The sequence below is a fragment of the Leuresthes tenuis genome, unplaced genomic scaffold, assembly GCF_036924035.1.
Source record: "Leuresthes tenuis unplaced genomic scaffold, fLeuTen1.0.hap1 SCAF_20, whole genome shotgun sequence".
Lineage (NCBI taxonomy): Eukaryota > Metazoa > Chordata > Actinopteri > Atheriniformes > Atherinopsidae > Leuresthes > Leuresthes tenuis.
Genome location: NW_027325374.1, coordinates 12516826 through 12540389, shown reverse-complemented (window position 1 = coordinate 12540389; position 23564 = coordinate 12516826). Strand labels below are relative to the sequence as shown.

General features: G+C 38.7%; 1 protein-coding gene across 1 annotated transcript in view; it reads left to right on the top strand.

The window, feature by feature from the left end:
- Positions 1 to 23564, top strand: part of LOC140278755 (protocadherin-15-like) — a 179919-nt gene that overhangs the window by 130651 nt on the left and 25704 nt on the right. The window contains exons 28-35 of the mRNA XM_072373834.1: positions 207 to 347; positions 5189 to 5316; positions 16526 to 16756; positions 17046 to 17134; positions 18530 to 18706; positions 19217 to 19435; positions 20349 to 20357; positions 21326 to 21436. Coding sequence (XP_072229935.1) covers positions 207 to 347; positions 5189 to 5316; positions 16526 to 16756; positions 17046 to 17134; positions 18530 to 18706; positions 19217 to 19435; positions 20349 to 20357; positions 21326 to 21436 — 1105 coding nt within the window. The remainder of the gene's footprint in view (positions 1 to 206; positions 348 to 5188; positions 5317 to 16525; positions 16757 to 17045; positions 17135 to 18529; positions 18707 to 19216; positions 19436 to 20348; positions 20358 to 21325; positions 21437 to 23564) is intronic.

Below are 23564 nucleotides of genomic sequence, written 5' to 3'. Positions count from 1 at the left end.
TGGGGTCTTGTGGGCTAACTTTTGCCATTTGTTAAAACTTCTTCCTGGTTGAAGCATCTCCAGCAACAGCTCAAGGCAAACTGCACATTTTCATTTTCACTCTTTTTAGACTTTAAATTACCCACTCACTAGCTATCTGCTTTGTGCAAGAACTTAAACTTTTTTTCTTTTATTGCTGTCTTTGTTTATTGCGTTTTTCTCCTCAGATTTCTTTACATTAAATGAGACAACAGGAGTGATTTTCACAGCCAAGCCCCTTGACTATGAAGCCAATTCCAGTTATGTTCTGAAAGTAGAGGCGGACTCCATGAGAGTGGTGTCCTCCAACCTTCGAGTTCCCTCAAAGAGTAAGTGTGTGATTGTGTTCATGAAATCATGTCAGATTACAGAACTAGTTTTTCTTGTCAATGGATTAAATTACTGTACCTTCAGTTCTTTATTGTTCTAATCATACTCATGCACAGTCATACAGTGCATTACAAAGAATATTATATCAGTATCAACTTTAACAGTATCAGATCCAATCTTTCTATCAGACACTTGCAGTAGGTCCACCGTTTAGCAACAATATTTCAGTTGCTGATAGGGGATGTGAATAATCATCTTGATGCAATGCTCTGCTGGGAAAGCCTGTCTTTCATTTGAATGTATCACCAGAGACCGTCTGCACCAATAAGATAACACATATCAAGCTGCACGAAGACACTAACAGTTCAGGCTTCTGATCACCAATGTGAGCACAATTAGAATGTTGTGAAGATGGAAGAATTGATAAAATGGCATTTGGTATTATCAGTTAAAGTAAGGAGGCTTATGACTAAATACTGAGATACATACACACTTAGGTTATACTTGGGTCATATATTCAGCTGTTATGTTTCGAAGAGGCATTTGTGTTGCTAAATGAATCTGCTTAGACACAGACAGGCTCAGGATAAAGATAGTTTTCTCCTTTATTTGTAGGTCTTGAAAGTATCAATTTACTATCTGATGTTCAGAGGATGACTGGCTTGTGTAACATGGGTCCAGTATTTCCCTCAGAGACTGTGGAGTGATAGAATCTATCAGCTTCCTGTTCACCTTCGCCTTTCCCATTGTAGCTTATAGACTCAGGACCTGCCACTGATGTCCTAAACGGATGTGTCAGTCAAGGAAAATCATGTGACACAGATACAGGAAATTACTCTTCAGCGGGTAATCTCGTTTCTGAACTGCCTCTCGTACATTGTTACAGACCACACGCACTCCCCTCATGACTCAGCCTCCCGCAGCAGTGCCCCAGACATATTGTAGACTGCTCAGGAGCAGCTGAAAGAACATAAAAAGTGTCTCTGAGGTGTCATGTTCGTGCCTCGATGGAACAAGAGATGTTTTCACAGCACAAGTGGGGCCTACATTATCAGGCAGGTGGTTTTAATGTTGTTGCTGATCAGTTTATCTCTCTGTTATCACTCACACTCGCATCTTGGAGCTCTTTTTTATCTTGCAAAGGAGTTCTCTGCAGCTTTCCATCTTGTCTCGGAAGATGTTATATTTGGCTTTGGCTGTTTCCTTTCAAGCTGCTTTTTCATTTATCTTGCAGCTGTCTATCAAATATTAAGGCGATACCAGCTTGTTGCCTTTTCTGTTGCTGTTTTAGAAATGCGTGTCTTTCTACCTGCTGCTAGTTGTATATCACAAGTCTCTACATTTACACAGTCGTCTATCTTTTCAAAACTTATTTTGGAACTGTCAAACAAGTTCACAAAGATCTAAGTGGCCCAATAAGCTTATGAGCAGTTTGGAAGATTGATGATTCTATCTCTAAAGCTGTTACTTTTTCAATCAACACCTAGTGATCCTTGCTCGTTTGATCTGCGTTAAACCTACAGAAGCCTGTCATTAGCCTTAAATTACATGTAAGAGTAAATACATATCAGAACTATCTATTTCTTATGGTTTTAATTGTGAAAAGAACAGAAGTATTAAGGGTTCTAAATTGTCTGTTTTTGCTTCTTTATGGCCTTATTGTCTATGGCATCTTTCTTTTACCTCTAAACATATTTGAATTGTTCTTGATTGAATATTGACTCCACAACTGTCCCTTATCTTCTGTGTTTACCGCACGCTTTCCTCAATTAATTTAAAGCTATTAGAATTTAAGAATTCTGTTGTAATTAAAACAGCCAACCATTGTAGTAATTAACAAGTCTCCAGTTCTTTTCGATTCACATCTTAATCAGGCGACAAATCAATACGACTCTGAACAGTATGTTAATCCCGCTTTCTAAGTTGAGCAAAGATTTGGTTGACAACTAGACATTTTGCCATTGTGTGTCAAGGAAGTTGTTGTAGATCATTTATTTGCATTTTTCTCTACAGTTTCTCTATGTCTTTGCTTTTTTGTCTTTCTTGGAGTAAAACTCTTTTCACTTTTCTCCAGTTGGATTTATGTTTCGTCGTAGTTTTACTGGAGGTGATTCATAATTCCCTGTTTGTTTCCAGATAAGACACGACGTGAGTCACTCCAAGTTCCCATCACTTAATATAAATGGCAGAGGTTGCTGTTGCATTCATGTCAAACCTTGAGTTCAGATCTGGATGTGGTTATGGCATAGACGGAACCTGAGCAGTTTCTTGTTTTTTCACCGCACACTTTCAGACTGGACTTCAGTTGAACACTTTACAGTCAGGAACACAACTGTTCAATGGTTACCAGAGAGCATAGCATGTATAGAGACACGGCTATTGTCTGTGGAAGGTTTATTTTTATATGTGTTATCTTGTGAAAGATTGAGAGTGAAAATGGCTTTGGAAGATGGCAAAGATTTTACTTTGTGTATGTTTTATCTTTTTTTTCATAATTTCATTAAACATTAACAATTAGAGTACACAAATATGTGTCAAGCATCATTAAAAAGCTGAAGTTATACTTTTTCATATCTTATGTGATAAATATCACTGTTTAAAAATCACTGTGAAAAATCTAACAGACATGGGCAGATGCCTTTCTGACTGCAAAGGCCATAGCATGTAACATATGCAGCGCTATAATACATGTTATTTTTTCTTTCTCTGCTTTGTCCAACACTTGGTCATCCAGGCAAGCAAACATCATTGTTGTTCAGTTTCTTGTGATAGGTTATCCCTTTTCATGGGATGAGTACTTTCTAAGCAATTTAGTTACAAAGAGCACATGTCAATTTGGATGAAACACGAATGCATTGGCTCATCAGGGTTGGTTGATTGACTGAAGACCAGAGCAGAATAAATCAGGAATGGCGTGAAAATTGATTACTCATTGACAAGTACTTTCCTAATAATCCGTATTGAAGGACTTTTGTAGAAGAAGACAATGAATTACTCTGTAATAAACTGGAAGCTCTGCTATTAATTAATCCTCAGTGCTTAAATAGAAGGTAACTGGACTTCTGTTCTTGAGGATGCTTCACCTGTCATTTGAAAGGCTCTTTAGTTCTAGTTGACTGGTGGGGAGTCTCGGGTTAACAAGACCCTCACAGTTGCTGAGGTCCTGTATGTTTCACTGATCCACCCAACCATTCAGCAGGTGGTTTTGTTCATTGTCACTTCTGAGTTGTTTACCAAGATTTCTTTGTCAAAGATTCTAGGTGTGAATGGTTGTGAAACTGCCTGGGGAGGTGAGTCAAAGCAGCAAGAGTTAGGAAGGTTATACCTGAGATCACCTCCTCTGTTTTTTCCTGTTTAACGTAGACCGATTTATGTTTTTTTTTTTTTTTAAGTCAACTATCTTCCCAGTCCAAAATGGGTACACTACTCAAAACTGTCCCTTCTTCCTGAGGTGTAGTTGGACCACTAATTCTTGACCCGAGGAGCTGCCTGCTCTTTGTTGTGCCGTGCGCCTGTGAAGTGGTTGTTTAGATTCCCCTTTCTAAAGGTCTGTACTCTCTGTACTGCATAAACAATGTTGCTGTGTTTGGGTCTTTTATTCTTTTTCTCTATGGGTGTTTTGGATTTGAAATGCATCAGGATGTTGTGTTTGGAGAAGATCCTTTTATGGATTTTGATTAATATACAATACAAAAAAATACAATATTTTTTGCACCTATCCTTCTTTTACTCTTTCTTTGACTCTCTGTTGTCTTTTCCAAGTTTCTTAGCTAACTTGACAAAGGCCCACTTTGTATCATCACAGATCTGAAGCGCTTTTTAGATGCGTTTGTGTTCTTTCTTTTACTACTGGCTTAGTTGTGACACTCTAAGCCCAATAGTGTTGATCTCTGATGACAACTAGTTTATATTCCAAGAGGGTGGAGCGAGTCAACAAGCAGATAATCATTCATGTGCGTAGGGTTTCGGTTACTTAAGTGTAGAGATTTTCATTCACCTCAATGTGCACAGCACCACGGCTTGATGTTGTTCCCTTGTCCCAGTTTAGTGCCCTGCTTTCCATTTCCTTCATGTAAAGATTAGACACTACGGATGACACCAGTGAATCCTTAGCAAATCCATGCTGCATTGTATTTAAATAGAAGATGGAGAGGCAGAGGTAACATCAGGGCATTAAATCTGATAGCAACAGGAGTGAAGTTAGAGGACACAAAGTTGTTTAAAAGGTCATCTTAAAGCAGCAAAATGACTTTTTAAACAAATCTTATCAAACCACATCCACACAGTCCTGCTTAAGCATTGGCAAAGCGACTCCTAATTTTTCTCATTTGATCTTTTTTTCCACACATTGAATTTGTCTTGTTACATTTCACAAACTGCTACTGATCACCCAATGAAAATATATTGTAACTCTGTCTATCAATTCATCACTAGGGGACACTGTCAGTCAAGCTGTTGACACACCAACATGTATGAGAGAGAGAAAGCAAGGGAACGAGTTTAAATCTGCAGTAGACATGTCACTATTGCCAACTGCAGGCAAAGATGGTGATACAGTTGCAGCTGAAATTACAGTTATGCCACCCAAAAGGAGCATTGGTGTTGCAGGCAAAGCAGAAATCTATAGCTGGTATAGCTCCTTTCTGATATGCACCACAGGTTGGAGCAGTAAAATCGGCACATAACTGCAACCTTGCAAAACCAGTTAATTTGCAAAGAGATATTATATATTTCACCATGCAGCTCTACTCTACACCACCTCAAAAAGTGCACTTTTGTTGTGTCCAAACACAAATGTATAATTATTATTATTTTTTTTTTTTATATCTGTGTCTTCTAGCTAACACCGCTAAGGTGGTGATACATGTCGAGGATGAAAACGACCATCCACCAGTGTTCACCAGATCCCTTTACATCGGAGGAGTTGCAGAAGATGCCAAAACTTTCACCTCGGTCTTGCAAGTACAGGTCAGATGCATTAAGATACACAGTCAAACCAGTCTTATGCACTTTGCAGGTGCTTACAGTGCCTTTTGTGGAATTGTGTTCCTTTTATTGAGTTGAGATGAGAAGAAAGAAAGGTCAACTTGAGGCCATCTCGTATCATTAAAATGCCTTTCGGGAACTAAAGTAGGTCACAGAGCCAGACGTTCTAAAGCTCTATCTAATGAATAGCAATATATCTTAATGAGCCTGGATAACAGGAGAGACTCAGGTGGTATATTTTGCAAAAACGTTTGTGCGTTAATATTTCATCACGTGTTAGAAGATCATTCTAAGACATTCTTATTTCATTAGACCTTGCACAATGTCAGTGACAGTACAGATGAGAGAGACATAAAGAACATGCACCGATTCACACAGTTTAATGAGTGAAGAAAATGCGCTTGTATTGCAGGTTAGTGCAAACACCCAAGGTGATGGGTTTACAGACTTTTTGGACAAGCAAAAGCAATTTAAAGAAGAAGCTAACATAATGAGTCTTCGTAAGGTGGTAGGCCAACAAGAGTTACCAGAACAGTTTCAGTTCCTCTTGGTATTTATTCTACAAGTCTGTGGATCACAGGCTTATAGAAAACGGAGCACCATTCTTCCATAAGATATTCTCTCATTTGTAGTTTTTAACTGTCTAACATTTCGGTCCAAAATCTCCTTTACTTTTGGTTTTAAACTGCGTTCAAATCCGGCGACTGAGAAAGGTCACAGCATACAGTATATTCATAATAATCCAATCATTCAATGGTTTTTGGCCTGTGTATGCTGGCATTATTATTCAGAAGAGGCCTCTCCCATCATGATATATCTCTTTGATGACAGGCTAACAGTCATTACTTGTGAGAATGTTGTATTGATTTCAAGTGATCTTTCCCTCTAAGTGGACAAGGAGACATACTGTCCTCTCATTTTAGAGGGTCAAGCATACAGTCCGCCAACTGTTTTTTTTTTTTTTGGTCTGCATCACACACGTCCATCCTCACATGTAAAGAATATGATGAAGGGTCAGTCATCGTTTTATGTAATGAGAGTTTATGTATTACAACGCTACGATAATTACTCTCTCAATATAACTTTCAACATCCTGTTCATACTGTCAGTCCAAGCATGTCCTGCTCTGTCACATGTTGTTCTTCATGCACAAGAATCATAGTCTTTGAATGTGCAGTTTCAATCTGATGCTGATGCCAATTGGTATGCTGTCCCTTCTGAAATATTAGCCAGTTAAAGAGATCACATTTTCCATTATTTGTAGTTTGTAATACAGTGTTATGTTAATGTAAAATGCCTACAGTATTTTTATTAGTTCAAAGTCCACAGCAAAGAGTCATTGTCTTCCACAGAAAGCACTACTTCCTCGGCTTCCTAATATGCCTTGTTTGTTGTACATGCTAAAACTGAGTTTTTCAGTCAGAATGTGACTAAAGGAGATGCAGCAATGTACAACATAACACAATAATTTTTGTTTAATAAACATTTTCTCTCATAAAGAAGCTTAATATGGTCTTTATGACTGAGAGTTCCAGTCATCCTTACTCTAACAATGAACTCTATTTTAAAGTCACAGTTATTTTCCTGGTGCCGTGGGAATGAGTTGAGCTTGTTCGGCATATTTATGAATATCAATGAAATAGTTTTTGTCACATGCTAAAATGTGCTATGTAGTGACAATGTATGGAAATATCAATATTTGTTGTGTTCCACCACTCTATTGGTATTTTGTGTGAGCATAGGCTGTATTTGGCTGGAGCTGGTCAACACAAGCCTGCTCATCTTTTGACCTATGTAATACTTAAAAAAGCAATAACTCACTTGTAACCCTGATTGTCACAGGAAGAGGCAGTAGATCTGGAGGTTAAAGGAAGAAAGGGGCTTGATGGCTCGATAAAGACCTCTGTCATCCTGCTGAGAGAGAAATAGTCTGAACAGTCGAAGGCAGGGAAGATACACGATACATTAGTGGATGGATTGATGGTGAGGGTGATCAGATGGAGAGACATGGAAACTGGCAGCACACTTTCTTACGACAAAATGGAGAGAGAGTTTGAGAAGTATGCATAATAGTAATCATGCATAATTTCAGTCTCAGTGGCTTCACTCAAGTGTAACTAATTCCATCACAGTTATCTGAACCTGAGTTTGAAAGGCATGACTCATTCCTTTACTGTCCTTGTGTTAAAGTGCATTTACAACAGTTCACCCGACTCTTTGTCCTTCAAAGGATTCTTTCCAAGACATTCCTTTTCTAATTTTTCCCATAGAAACCAATGCAAAAAAAAAGATATCTAAATCAAAATGACTGCATTATTGAGGTTGTGTTGATGGGGGTACTATCCAAAAAGCATTTTCTCAAAAAGTTCAGTTACTCGACTAATAGCAAAACACCACTCAGTAGTGCCATTTACCACAGCACGTATTATTTTATTCTTCTTTATAACAATTACAATGTAAACAGTAGCTTTATTTCAATCGATCTGGAATGATGACCAGCATGTATTTGACCAGCAAATGCCTTGCTAGATGACTCCAGCACAAAGTTGTTGGGTAGAATTACTTACAAAGTAATCTTGTGAAAATGCTTTTGAATAGCGCTCAGGTGGTTCGAGGAATTTCTTTTTTTTTTTTTTTTTGCCTTCACATTATTGATTTCCTGTAAAATTGGGCAGCAGAAGAATAGCTTTTAGTCTCTTCCATTTCTCCGTTTTGTACTTTAACATGTCCTTTCTTCTCCCTCTTACGGCCTGTGACTCAATAATAGATCTAAAAAAAAAAAAAAACACATTGAAGGATGTCTCAATTTCCTAAAACACATCGGAAGGAGAGAGGAGACAAAGAGACAAATAAAAGATGAGCAGACTGAGAAGTGAGAACATGCACTGAAATGCCTCAGTGCATGCAGGCTACATACAAGAAAACCAAGCCACGACTTAGGAATGACAAAACAGAAATGTTGTTATCTTTTGTTTTATGACTAATGCAAAGAATATTGGTTCTCTTTTACAAAAACACTACTTACTTGTGATACTGGGGTCAGTTGTTACCTCTCCAAAGAAGTTATGTGGTTGATAGGATTTGTTATTATGTCTGTTTGTCAGCTTGTTGCCAGTGTTACTCAAAAAGTTACTGTATGGATGGATTAGCATCAAAGTTTTAGCAGAGGTGGGGCATGGCCCAACTCAGAAGTGATTAACTTTTTATGTCGATCTAGATATGAATCCAGGAATTTGTTATTCAGCCCTGACAGGCGTATGTACTCTCTAACTGCTCTCATTTACCATTCTGAGATAATTGACATCAGCCAATTATTTCTCAGCATGTGTAGTTGAGTCTTTTTTGAGATGGTAAACAACAACATAAATGCGGACCCATATGTAGTGCGTATAAATTTGTAAATATAACAGCTTGGGATCAATTGTTTCCATAACATGGAGACATTTGATTAGCTGCTACATTTTTTAATGAAATTACATGCATTGTTGATAAAGTACAGTACAGGAATAGAGCTATATAAAGAAGCCATATTATGTTTTTTTTTCTTTCCATAAGTATGTTGTATAGATTTTTTGTGCATGTGTCAGGAATTGATGTTTTCTCACTGAAGACACTCCCTCAATCATAAAGTCATGATACATTTCAGGCGTTCCTTTCTGCTTGATGACATCACCATTAATCACATTTGCATAGTGATTGCTTAATTTGGCAAAATCCTTTCATAAAATAACTCACAGTGAGCACATTGTCCACCAAATTCAACACTGTGTTATGCCGTTTTAATTAAAGTGAGCCCAGTCTGCACCAAGATTTATGGGTTTCTCCTTTTTGTCATGCTCAAAATTCTCCTCAAAGTTTTCTGAAATTTGGTTTTGTAGGTTTCACAAAATTTAAAGCAATGCTCACATTCCTTTACTGAGTTATAAATCAAGGTGAAGAAATGAGCGTCTGACTCACAGTCACTTTTTTGTACTCTGAGGTGATCAAGAGCAATGCAGCAATGTTCAGTATGAAAAAATCAATATATAGATTACTTTTATTTTTCAAAAATTAAACCATGTGAACCTATTCTGCTTGCTTGATCATTTTGTTATGCTATTGTTATGGAAGTTTTTAATCGCTTCCTTCCTAATACTTCTGATGAGCAATGAAATAGAGAAACTTACTTTTTCTGCCGGCCGGCTAAGTTTTTATTCTTCGTTGCAAGGAAAAAGATCAGTCCACACCATTCAGCAGCAATGGTATGAAAAGATACAAACAAAAGGAATCCAGAGTATTTATACCTTTAGATGTGTAACAACATCTCCAGAGGGGGGCAGGATGCAGTCTTGATGATAAACAGGAGGTTAAAACAATTATCTTGTCTGAGTGTTAATTAAGAAGTAAATAGTTTAAAACAATTAGCGTGTCTGGGTGATACAAATGGTTAATGTGGATTGGAGGGTCTGTCAGTCCTGAGACATAAAAATTACCATCACAATTCTCCCTTTTGATTATTAATTAATCACTAACAGAAAACAAACTTAAGAAAAATAAAATGGATGAAAACTAAATGCAAGAGAATACTTAAGTATCCGGTATGCTATTTCAAGCAGATTTGAAAATGTATCATCGTGGTAGTTGATTAGAGCAGATAAAAGACTAACAAAACAAAGCAAACAAAAAAAACAACCCAAAAAAACAAAATGAAATAAAATTTTACAGACTGTTATCAAAGTTAGAGTCTTAGCTGGGGTAAAATATCGGGGTCAGGAATATGAGGAGAGGTTGGATTTTGATCAGCATTATTGGCGTTCACCTGAACATATGTGGAGGAATGAGTCATCTCTTTCATGAGCACGTTAGACAGGCATTTCAATACACATGGAATTAAGGTGCAGAGCAAAAGGAAAATCATTACATATGGGATTATTGTTAAAAACCATGTTGGCCATCCTTGGCCCAAAGATTTCAGCCAAGGGAACCATGAGTCATTTATTACAGGAGGGAGTTGAATGGCATCTTTCATGTGTTTGATAATGTTGGTAATGTTCTCATAGTGGTTGTCTTCAATTCCAGAGGTCAACATGACCGTGTTAACATCTGACAGCATGTTAAGTAGGGCGTCATGTGGGTCTGGTGGCCCATTGACTATGACTGTGAGTTGTCTGTACATATCCGAGCTTGGATATTCAATTCCACACCAATACGTGCCTGCATCAGTGGGTTTGCATCAGAGATGGTGATCTGGGCTCCGTTGGAATTTGGAAGTTTTGTTATTGTGAAGCGGTTTGGAGCAATGGTTTTGTCAGTGGTGGCAACGATCAAGTGCCAATCGTGTGGGCCGCAGGGGTCTCTGCATAGGTATTTGTCATACTTGGCATAATATGCCTGAACCCGTCCTGATCGCCAAATTTCAGGGTAAACAAGGCAGGTGAATGTTGCACTTTGACCTTCTGTCAAAGTGACAGTCCTGGCAGGTTTGTAGGTGTAAGCCTCCATCAGCTGTGCCAAACATGACAGCATCAGAATCAGGTGATGCATGGTGGAGTTTGGTGGAACACGTCTGGTTGGTGTTTGTTGAATCCACAGGGCCAATTCCACGGGTCGTCCTCTTTGGCGTCTGTGCGTCCTTGCACCGTCCGTCGTCTTTGGCCTCTGCTCGTCCTCGTGTCGTCCGTCACCGTCCGTCCTCTGTGCGTCCTCGTGTCGTCCGTCCTCGCGTCGATCACGTTGGCAGCTGGGCTCCTCCGGTGGCTCGGGGATCTTCCTGCAGTGGATGGCGTGAACCCACGTTGCCCTCTCAGCTATCTCCGCGTTGTCAGAATGGATCTCGTCACCGTTTGGAATTCCAGTGCTCCTTTCTGAAGTCGTTTCTCACCACCCAGGTTGGAAGTCTGCAGAGAGAGAGAGGGAGAGAATAAGTTTTTGCAATATTTTAGCATATATTCTCACATAGGCCAGTGGAGGGGAGTGGCCTGGTTACAGGTTTTACTCCCAGAGATGGAGGTCTGCCAAAATTGAAATTTTGATTTCAGAGTGCCATTTTCTCGTTTGACAACGTCTCTACTGGCAGGGTGTTATACACAATGTTGTCTGAGGTTAATGATAAGAAATTCACTAATTTGGGTTATTGCAGAATTGACAAAGTGAGAGCCATTATCGCTGCTCAGTTTTGGTGTAGTTCCCAGATGGGGAGTAATCTCTGTTAGCAGAGCCTTTGCTACCACTTGGCTACTCTGGTGTTTTGCTGGAAATACTTCAATCTATTTTGACCACGTCAACTATTACTAAGCAGCGTTTCTTTCCTTCTGCTGGTGACAGTTCTATGAAATCCATCATTAAGTGTTCGAATGGTCTGTCTGGTGATGGGTGAGCGATGTGTGTGACTGCTTTGGTTTTACCTTTTATGCGTTGCACAAACCATACGCGGTTGACTGATCTTCTGCTGCATGAACTGAAAATTCTTTGGTGAATCAGTGCTGGGTTATGGCATCCATCATCCCCCCCTTTTGACACATGGTCCAATCCATGTGTCAATTTCGCGAAATGAGGGAAAAAATGTTTAGGTAGACAAGGATTATTATCGGTTTCTCGGCACACATCTTCCTGTGGTGTGGCAAAAGATTGCACCGTTGTGAAAGAGGTGGAAATAGTGACAGGGATCAATTATAGTGGGTAGGAGTGTAGCTTCTTTTTCAGCAGCATCCGCTCTTGCATTTCCTTGAGAGACAGGACCTGTGTTGTTAGTGTGAGCAAAGCATTTACAAACAGAGATTGACTTTTTGGAGTAAAATGGCATCAAGAAGAGCTGTGACTTTGTCATGATGGAGAATGGGTTTGCCGTTAGACTTTAGGAATTGTCTGTGTTTCCACAGAGTGTCAAAATCCTGGACAACCCAAACATGTGTCTGGAATCAGATTAGATGGTTACTGCTTTGTTGTTAGCTAGTCTGCATGCCTCTGCCATTGCTATCAGTTCTGCCACCTGTGTAGAATGGTGAGGGGGGAGTGAGCTGGAGAGAAGAGTTTCATGATTAGTGACAACAGTAAAACCAACTCTGTTGTGACCCGTTTGTGGGTCACGTGAAGCTGATCCATCTGCAAAGAGAACCAAATCAGGGTTTGTTAATGGTGTTTCTTGGCAAGCAAACCGGTTGGGGGACAGCAACACAGTTATGTTGTGTTCTGTCATCTGGTGTGGGGAGGAGGGTGGCAGGTTTTAACACAGGGTGTTTGACAGTGATGTTAGACATTTCTAAAAGTGTTTTTGTTGTATCGTAGCCATCATGCTGTGGAGAGGTGAGAAGTCTTTTGTTCAAGTAAAATCATGGACACAGCATGTGGGACCAGGAGAGCTACATCAGAATAGGCCACAATGTCTCTGGAGGCCATAACTGCCTTTTCAGCTGCCGCCACATATCTGAATATATCTTGGGAGACCTGCAGCCACGGGGTCCAGTTTTGAAGAAAAATAAGCTACAGGCCGCAGCTTATTTCCATGATCCTGCAACAAAACAGAAGTCATACATCCATCTTTTTCATCTACTGTTTGAATGAACGGTCTGGTAGGGTCAGGCAGGCCCAAAGTTGGAGTGCTTTGTAAAGAAAGTTTTTAGTTCTGTGAAAGATTGTTCTGCTTCAGGAGTCCATTTGATCTCATGTTTTGCTTGCAGGCCCTTGCCATGAATGAGGGAGGCGAGTGGAGCTTCAAGAATGGCATAGTTAGAAATGAATTGTCGACAGTAAGAGCACATACCAAGAAATGACATCATCTGCTTCTTTGTGATGGGTTTTGGAAGGTTCTGAATTGCATCCACTCTTTTTGGTGAAAGAGTTTTACCTTCAGAAGTGATGACATGACCTAAGAAGACAACCCTTTCCTGGACAGATTGGAGTTTTGTCAAGCTGGCTTTGTGACCAGTTTGTGCCAGATGTTTCAAGAGTGTGACTGTGTTGGCTTCACACTGCTCTTTAGTCGGACTGCAGATCATGAGGTCATCCACATACTGTAACAAAGCAGTGTCTGGGGAGAGAACAAAGGGTTCAAGACTGTCTGAGAGCTTTAATGCAAATGGTGGGACTTTCACAGTATCCTTGGCACAGACGTGTGAATGTGTAGTCCCTCCTATTGAATTTGAAAGCAAACCAGAATTAGCTTCCTGGGTGACCTGGAACACTGGAGGTGTCTGAAAGGTTGACCACTGAAAAGAATTTTCCATTAGTTGGTTGCATCACCTGTTTGCAGATCCTGAATGTAGCGCCAGTCTGTTGGTTGATCTTTGCCTCTGATTTTAAACAAAGGCGTGCGTATTGGAGAATCGTTACGTGGAACAATTACTCCTGCTGCCTTAAGAGACTCAAAGAATGGTGGTATATTAACAATGGCTTTTTGTTTAAGTGAGTATTGAGCCTTGCAAGGTTTAAAGTCTGATTTTAGAATGATGACAACATTTTCACAATTTTTGACAAGGTTAACATCATACTTTCTGTTGACTGTTCTTTGTGTGTACACAAAAGATGTCAGTGAAGGTGAAAAAATAATAGATCTATCAGATGTTTGTTGCCTTTCGGCTGTAGGCTTACACAATTTCATAACTGGGCTCAAATCTTCCCAGCTATCCGATGTGTGTTTTTCTAGTGGGATGTGTGGGACTGAGTAGTCCATGGTGTACATGTTACGTTGAGCTGGTGTGAGAGAGACTGACACAGCGCATTTATGTTCTGTCCAAAGAAATGTGTGTCAGTGTTAGTTTGTCAAACCTCTCCCTTAACCAGCTTTCCTCGTACGATTCGTCAGATTCTGGTGACAGATGGGAGGTACACTGCAGGTCCTCTTTGGCCATGAAGTCTGTTGAGGCTGTTGAAATGATGTTTTTTGCTGAAACAAACTCAGGGAAGGTTGTTAGTGGTTGCAGATGCATATGTCATGTTCGAGGTGTGGAAGACAACTGGGGTTGGGATTATCATTTACACATCCAGTTCCTGCCTGTCAGGTTACTGGGACAGATTTTAAAAAGCAACATTTTAAAAATCAGTTTCTCTTCTAGTTTTTCCGTTTTTCTTTGTTTTTTTTAAGTTTTTTTTTTCTTTTAAACTAAGGGACCCCCCTATTGGGAATCTGAGCTCATTTGTCCATAAATTTTAATATTTTAACCTTTTATCCCCAAATCTCTTTTTCATAATTTCCACAATTGGCCCCTCCGCAGACTGGACCGCTTCTACGGAAAATTTACTCCCCATTCTGAATGAAGAGGTCGTACGACGAGAGCCAATTAGTTATGCTACAACTGGCAAAAGCGACATTTCGATTTCAGCTTCAAATGACAAATAAAGCTAACTGTTTCCATTGCTATAAACAGATAAATAGCGACATTTCGATTTCAGCTTCAAATGGCGAATAAAGCTAACTGTTTTGATTGCTAAAAACAGATAAATAGCGACATTTCGATTTCTGCTTCAAATGACAAACAAAGCTAACTGTTTTGATTGCTAAAAACAGATAAATAGCGACATTTCGATTTCAGCTGCAAATGACAAATAAAGCTAACTGTTTCCATTGCTATAAACAGATAAATAGCGACATTTCGATTTCAGCTTCAAATGGCGAATAAAGCTAACTGTTTTGATTGCTAAAAACAGATAAATAGCGACATTTCGATTTCTGCTTCAAATGACAAACAAAGCTAACTGTTTTGATTGCTAAAAACAGATAAATAGCTGGCCAACTGTGAAGACTATGAGAAATGAAATTGTTGTCTAATTAAAATCCAAATTTGAAAGAAAATGCAATAAGTCAATATTTCAACACTCACCAGACGAGTTTCACTGAACTCTGTTCTTGGAACCCCGGTGGCAGCGACTCAGGACGTGTTACCGGTTAGCCCTCCCGTCTCACAAATTAATTGAGGTTTGGAGGCTGGAAATAATCTATTTCTCCAGGTTGGCCTGTCGCTTTCCGTGCCTCGTCCTGAACGGCTGCTCACGGGGTCCAGCCAACAACGCCAAACTGTTATGGAAGTTTTTAATCGCTTCCTTCCTAATATTTCTGATGAGCAATGAAATAGAGAAACTTACTTTTTCTGCCGGCCGGCTAAGTTTTTATTCTTCGTTGCAAGGAAAAAGATCAGTCCACACCATTCAGCAGCAATGGTATGAAAAGATACAAACAAAAGGAATCCAGAGTATTTATACCTTTAGATGTGTAACAACATCTCCAGAGGGGGGCAGGATGCAGTCTTGATGATAAACAGGAGGTTAAAACAATTATCTTGTCTGAGTGTTAATTAAGAAGTAAATAGTTTAAAACAATTAGCGTGTCTGGGTGATACAAATGGTTAATGTGGATTGGAGGGTCTGTCAGTCCTGAGACATAAAAATTACCATCACACTATCAAGTTTCACTTAAAGGCATCTCTAGGAAATTATCCTGAGAACTAACTCAATGAGAACAGTGCGGAAAGAGCACAATGCGAGACATCCAGTCCATTCCAGCTCCTACCATACGCTTCACACTCAGTCTAGCTTAACATGGGCAAAGTCAGAAAAGGAGACACCACTGTTTAAAGCCCATAAGTAACAGAGCACCCTTGTTTGCTGACGCAGTCTTGGTTGCTCTGAATATATCAAAGGGAAAACTACCAATGCAATGAGGAGAGAAATGTTAGCCAGTGTCTTGAGCTTAAGCTCTCTGGTATTTCCATAGGATAAGGACCTTAAACATAAGACCTTACACATATTGAATAAGAACAGTGATCAATACTTTATTACTTTCATTTTCATCTTTTTGTTTCATCGTCATCATCATTATTATTGTTAAAACTCAGGCCCTCTTGTCTGAGTGTGTATGTATGAATGAAAGTTAATATTCAGAGTGACAGAATAAATGAAAGGTGTCATCACATAGAATGAGTGAGCTTTTGATGAGTGAGTCCTATAAGATGGGTACAGAGTCCTGAGTTACCTATAAAGTACATGGCAATGTCCCACACTGATCAGCTGCTCAGACACCTGCAGTCAAATAATGATCATCACAAAAAGGCAAAGAAATGACTAATACATTCATAATAATCACAGATTATGAAGTGATCATAGCTTTATAACTACAGCAATAACTTGACCATAGTGGAGGTCACAAGCAGGATGATGATAATATTTCACGATGATAATAGTGATGACAATAATGATAATTATGATGATCCTCATCTTCCAGGCTCTGGACAAAGACACTGGGAACTATAGTTCCATGACGTACCGACTGATCATTCCTCCTCCCACTGGCAAAGACACTAAAAACAGCAAAGATGGCTTTGTCATCGAGCCGTACAGTGGTGTGGTGAAGACGGCAATCATGTACCGCAACATGAGAAGGTCATATTTTAAGTTTGAGGTGGTTGCCACGGATAACTACGGCCAAGGACACAGCAGCAAAGCAGAGATAGTGGTGTGTATATTTTATCTTTGACGCTGATGGCAGTTTTATTATAACCTCTTAAAGGGAAGTTTGTTTTGACTTATTTTTGATGACCTGGATTTAACATCACTGCAGGAAGATTAATTCAGTTTATTACAAGCTAGAAGTATGAGTGGGAGGGAAATAATGTCTTCCACTGCAACCTTTTTTCCATCAACCTGTCTGTTAAAGTTTGAAATAACTCTGTGTTGATTATGTTGTCTGTAGCTCATTTTAAATGTTCCAAGTTTTATTTACTTTGATTTCTTCTCTCATACAGGTGTCAGTCGTGAACCAGCTGGACATGCAGGTGGTGGTATCAAATGTTCCTCCAACTTATGTGGAGAAAAACAAAGAGAAGCTGCTCAGGTAATACTTAATGATTTATTGTTCATATAGAATTCAGTTTAACATAACCTCCATACTCATGTACATTTACTTCTGATAGACACTTTGCTTGATAAAACACTGATCTGTTGCTGGTAAAAAAAAAAAAAAAAAAAGACTAATAATTAACTATTACTTATTAAGTTAAAGCACTTTATAGTCTGACATTTCAAACAGCAACAGAGAATGTTAAAAGTCACTGGTTTAAATGCAAGCCTTGACATTAGCAGTTCAGTTTTTTCTTTTAGTTTGGGAGGCCTTCTCCAGTGGCAGTGCTCAAAAATATTCTCTGATACCAACATATTTTCTGCTTGATTGATCGTTTCCAATATTCAGACAAAAAAAACAGACTATTTTCATGTTTTCTGTAACTTCCTGTCCTATCACAAGAGCTGATGACACAAGATAAAGCAGATGAAGAGACACACATTATTTACATTCCACTCAATGCAACAGAATCAAATTACTTTGATATTTATCACCCAGGCATAATAGTTAGTGTACAATATTTACTTATTTCTAAGATTCGAAGTCATCAAAAGTTCATCTCAGCAGCAAGCTTAAGGAAACATTATATAAAATCTACCGTGCTGACTTGAGGTCTTACCAATTATTATGACTTACGCTGCTGATTCCTTTTAATCTCTCTCCATCTTCCTAGAACTAGCTCACACTATCTAAGTAATTCCTTGCTATCTTCAAAACACAATAAATTTCACAGTAGCAGCTAAAATATGCAACACTCAATTACTTTGGTTCAATGCTTCTTAGATTTTTTTTCAGGTTTTGGCTTAATTGGGTAGAATTATCTGTCCCCAGTTTGTAAAATGTATACATATTGTCAATTACGTGCTTTGATATTTTCTCTCTTGTGCACTCACCTGTGACCCTTTCTGCACAATCACTGCGTATAAGCTTGCTGCTTTGTTTTGCCAGACAGACATCAGACATTCTTTGAAAATTATATTTTATAACCATCTTTCCTGTGTTCATCACTCTCATGCACACAAAAACACATGTAAGCATGCACACTGTGACAGAGTCACTCCTGCTGTGAGCAGATGTTTCAGATGGGGCAGAAATCAATATTTCACAGCATGAGTCTGCCTAGCTGACAGGATGTGGGAAAAAAATGTGTATAGTGTGGCTGAAATCTGATGGCCTTTTCTATCCATCTATATAAGATGCGTGTTTGGGTTCATGCTTATGTATTTTGCCTCGACCTTAAAGTGTGAGTGTGTAGATCTACCAATTCAGTAATCCTGAAGAAGTTAAATGGGAAATGGACTGGATATATAGTGTGTTTGTTCCTCAGATATCTAAATTCTGAAAATAGGGTGATGCCATCAGTCTAAGTCTGATATTTTCAATCCTTAGCATTTTGGAACGTTATGTCCAAGAGCAGATACCGGGAGCAAAGGTTGTCGTGGAAACCATAGGTCCCCGTCGACATGGTGATGGAATGGAACTGGAAGATTACACAAAATCGGACCTCATGATATATGCCATCGACCCACTGACAAATAGAGCTGTAGCTAGACAAGAGCTCTACAAGTAAGAACTTTACCACCAAATTCATAAGAAGTAATTGTTTTTATGTTTGTTAGCCAGATAATGCAAGCTGAATCAAGCTGATTTTCATTAAACTCATTGGAGCGTAGGGGCATAGGTAGAGAGGAATCCATTACATTTTTGTGTTTTTTTTAAAATAGCGAATTGCAGTATTGCCCTTGCTCCTTTCTTAGTGCTATTTAATGGGAATTTTTAATCTAAATCTTACTTTGCATTTTAGCAACACCCAAATAATTTTTTATTCAAACAGAATTTCAGATATTTTGTCCACAGATATGTTGGTTATAAAGCACAAGTAATTTGGTATGCATTGAGCAGTATGTCAAATGTATTTTCAGTTTGACATTGTCACATCTAGTGACTAATTTTGAACTAGATGTGCTTCCTTACTGTAGCTTGCAGAGAATAAAGATTTTAGCATTAATCCCCTGATAAAAGGAACTGAAAATCAAATGCAAAAGGTCTTTATCACTCTGAATTTCTTGTCTCAAGGTTTCTGGATGGAAAGCTCTTGGACATCAATAAAGAGTTCCAGCCCTTTCTCCCTCCTGGTGGGCGAATTCTGGAAATTCGAACCCCTGAAATAGTGACCAGTGTCAAGAAAGCTGTGCAGAGTGTAGGCTACACAGAGGGGGCACTGCTGGCTCTGGCAGTGATTATCATTATCTGCTGTGTTCCTGCCATACTTATTGTCATTATCACCTACAGACAGTAAGTAAAATGTATTTATGTGCAATAATAGTGATACTGTAAGCAGGTACAATTTAGATTAAATGACATACATCCTCTGATTGGCTTATGCCCCAAATCAGGCATAACTAAAACAAAATGAATCCCAATGACAATTATACAGCTAAAGAAAACAGTTTAGCCATGCTGTTGTATTGTTTAGTGATTGTGTTCTTTCATCATGATTCAATGATGAATTCCTTTTGGTATGTTGATATGTTTTGATCCACAGTTGAAATTAATCCCAAACAAACTTACTATTAATTAATGTCTGAGTATCATTTCAGCCTTTTCAGAATTTATCTGAGCTTTTTTGATCAGTGAAATTAAGTAAAGTCTGATTGATTTATATACTTTCTAGGAGCCAATCAGCTTACAGCAAACTGTATATACAGTCAAATTAATCTGTCAGTCTCTCCCAAAGGAAGTCTTAGAGCGAATTGATTATTTATTGCATTTTAGAACATTTATCATCACCTGGGCCAGTCACTTCTCTTAGATGATTCAGCATGGCAGCCAGCCCCACAGTGCCACTTCTAATAGTTTGTTTAGCTAACCACAGCAAATGCAATTAATTTATCTGAGATGCACATAAACAGCTGCACACATTCATTTAAACTGGATGTGAGTGGTTTTTGGAGGGTGCTCCTCATTCTGCTGAGAAACAAATTAGTAAGAGAGAGAGAAAGGGAGATGTGAAGAGAGAATAGTGGTAATCCTGAGCATGATGATCCCTTCTATCTGTTGCTAAATGACCTCAATGAAGAGCAATTGCATGGCTCGGCTTGTAGATTATAAGTAAACTTGGACAACAAAAGTTCTTGTATGATCTATGCTTAAAATAACCGATAATCTGTCTCTGTCTCTCATCTGCCACGTCATCTGTTGTCTCCAGATTCAAAGAGTGAGTATCCCCTTTTTTTTATTCCCTAGATAGAATATTAATGACATGGTTGTCTCAAAACCTTTCACTGCGATTAATCCATTGGCTTTCATTGTACAATAAAATGGATGAGATCAGAAAGGGCTGTGAAACAGAGAGGACAGCAGACAGTCAACAAAATGTGTCTCAAACAACACAAGTATAAAGGGCCAAAACAGATGCGTTCATTAATGCGTGTGAGTGTGTGGTATTTGTAGGAGTCCAGATCATCACAGTGTTAACATGCATCAATGCCAGCTGCTTGTTTTAAGTGACATTATCCAACTTATTTCTGATATAACTTATGCTGGCTAACATTAGCTACATTTTGCAGTAAAACCATAGTGCAGTGACTTCACATGTCCTCTGTACTTGTGTCATCATTTTTTTTCAAAAATGCCAAAGTAAGATTTAAGCAGTCTGGAACATGCAACAGTTTGACATTTGTTGCTTCTGGTTCATGATCCCTTTGCCAAAGCACTGTCAGCTGTCTCATTCATTGTGCCATTATGTACTTTTAATCATACCCAGTGTTTTAGATTAAGACAGACACTGATATGCAAATATATTACAGGATCCCATTGTTTATCCAGAAATATAGACAATAAAAATGAGCTGTAAATATACTCAAATGTAGCAGCATCATTTTAATTATCATTTGGGAAACAGGGGTATACTATACAAAAAAATATAGATGAATGACAGCAATCCATCATTGGAGAAATATCATTGTGTTAACCAACAGACTGTTGTGATTAACTACTCAATGGTGTATCAAAATGCATGCCACAGAATGAGAATCTATTAATGTTTTTTTCTTTTCCCTGACACCTGTGACATGAAAGAAAATAGTTTATGAGCCGTCCTGCCACATGACTTTTTAAGGTAGTGTTTTTGCTCCAGCTTCATTAAATTTTTTGTGCTCAGTTTTTCCTCTCTGCTGTGTCCAGACGCCAAGCAGAGTGTGCCAAAACAGCCCGTATCCAGATGGCCCTGCCAACAGGCAAACCTGGAGGAGGAACCGCCAACAACCTGTACGAAGAGCTGGGTGACAATGCCATGTAAGTGAAGTGTGAAAGTGGCATTTACATTACTGAGCCAAAGCAGAGTCATTAGCTCACATTTTGAAAGCTGTTAAATTTTAGACTTTGGCAGTACGACTGCTTTGGGAGCTTTGCGTTGTCCTCGTGCAGTCACCCTTTTTGTATTTTTCCAATTACAAAAAGTTACTGAATGATGCTCCTGCATTCACAATTGTATTCCTGCTTCTCCAATGAACAACCGATTGTTCACGAAGCCAAGGTTGAGCATGATTCCCCATAATTTCTCCATTTTCGCACATGTTGGCAGACACCTGTGCTATCACACAACAGATAGTATTTTTGCTGATACAAAATACCTTTATAAAACAGTAATGACAAAATGTTCATTATAAAAACAAGATCACTCAACTGCTGGATCCAAACATTAGAACAATGGAAATATATTTTATCTCTTATATTTCATCATTTCTGATTGTGCTTTGCAATGAAACTAAATAGCCCTGACGGTGATAATGGGCTGTATCAGTTTTCATTGGGACACTGATCCCTAATAGATTTGTTCTGCAACCATATTTTAGGCCTTACCAACAAAGCTGTGCAATCAAACTAATTGTTCAGAGTTCAAAGCCAGTTTAAAGTCAAACTAATAAATGCTGAGATGGCTGCACTCACACAAAGTACACTTTAGTCTGTTCCCAAAGATCGAGTACAGATTATGTTACTCTTACTGCTAATTTAAAAGTAAATCATGCAAACATATGGGAATCATAAGTCTGAAAGAAGTACTCTGAGCTTTCTTTTAATGACAGCAACTGAAACACACCCCCGCTTACTGAAATAAAACACTTTGAAACACACAGTTGCTGTGTTGATCTCGACTCGCTCCTAAGGCTGGGAGCCTTTGGAAAGATTTATATTCTGAGCAAAATTGTCCTCAGGCGTTTGTGAGTGGAGGCTTTCAGTCCTTACTTTTTCTAGTCTTGAGACATTTCCTTTCCCTCAATTTATATTTTGCAGTGGCAAAAAAGACTGACGGTATTCAGAGAGGACAGAGTCTTGAACTAATCAAGCACAGCTTTGTAAACCCGCATGAAACTGACAACAAACAAGGCTATAATTTTTCACTGCATTGACAGTTGTAGATAACCCACGATTTTATCCTCACAAAACTCAGTTAAAATCAGGCCTTTACTTGCCAGTTTGTTTGTCATAATGCATACTAATTTTCTCACTATTACAAGAGATAAAGTGAAGGTCACTACCCTGCCCTCCCCGAGGAATTTTCAGCCATCAGAGTGCTCACATCAAGTTTTTCATCAACTGGTGGCTTTCAGAAACTGTAATCACAAGTTAAACATTTGACTGTTTCTATGGCATGTGCTTCACTAGTAATTTTGACATTAAGCTGTTCAAGACAAAAATAAGCTTGTTTTTTCTCGTTGTGTGATTATGTTACTTTATCTTCTTCTCCTTCTGTGGTGCATCTGTTTTTGTATGTTTTCTAGTAAAGCATGTTTTAATAACCCACCTTGCCAATTTTGACATACATAGTTGATTTATAACTCCTTTCTAGGCCACTGAGAGTTGAGAATTCTCATCAGCATTTCAAGCATTAGTGGTTTCTTGTCTGTCCTTGATTTGTTTCCTCACTCCTCTTAACATGAGATAAATTCATATGCAAGACGGTAGAAACTATATCCCAATGAGATCTGTGTGTTTGTGTGTGCGTCCATTTAAGTTGACAAAAGTCCAAGCGATTGTCTGAAAAATGTGTGTGCGAATGAACTTGGTTGTGGGATAATTGAAATAAATGCAATAAATGTGTGGGGCGGTAATTAATTCCATTGATAAGATGCAGAGCATGTTTAATTGAGGTGGGACAACGTTGTGTGCGTTTGCAGAAAAGGGAGTTTAGGTTTTGTGTGAAATACTTGTTCTGTATCATTTCCATTTTGTAGGGATTTAATCCCTAAAACCCATAAAATTCGGCAAAATGCAAAAGTTAGCACATTCATGATTAAGGTCCATTACTAAAGTGCTCAGTGGACTGGTTTGAAGGCCCTTTTTTATTACCTTTGGCTGTTCTCTTGACAAGGTTAGTTTTAATGCCTCTTTTAATTACCTGTGAAAAATTAAGTGTTCTCTA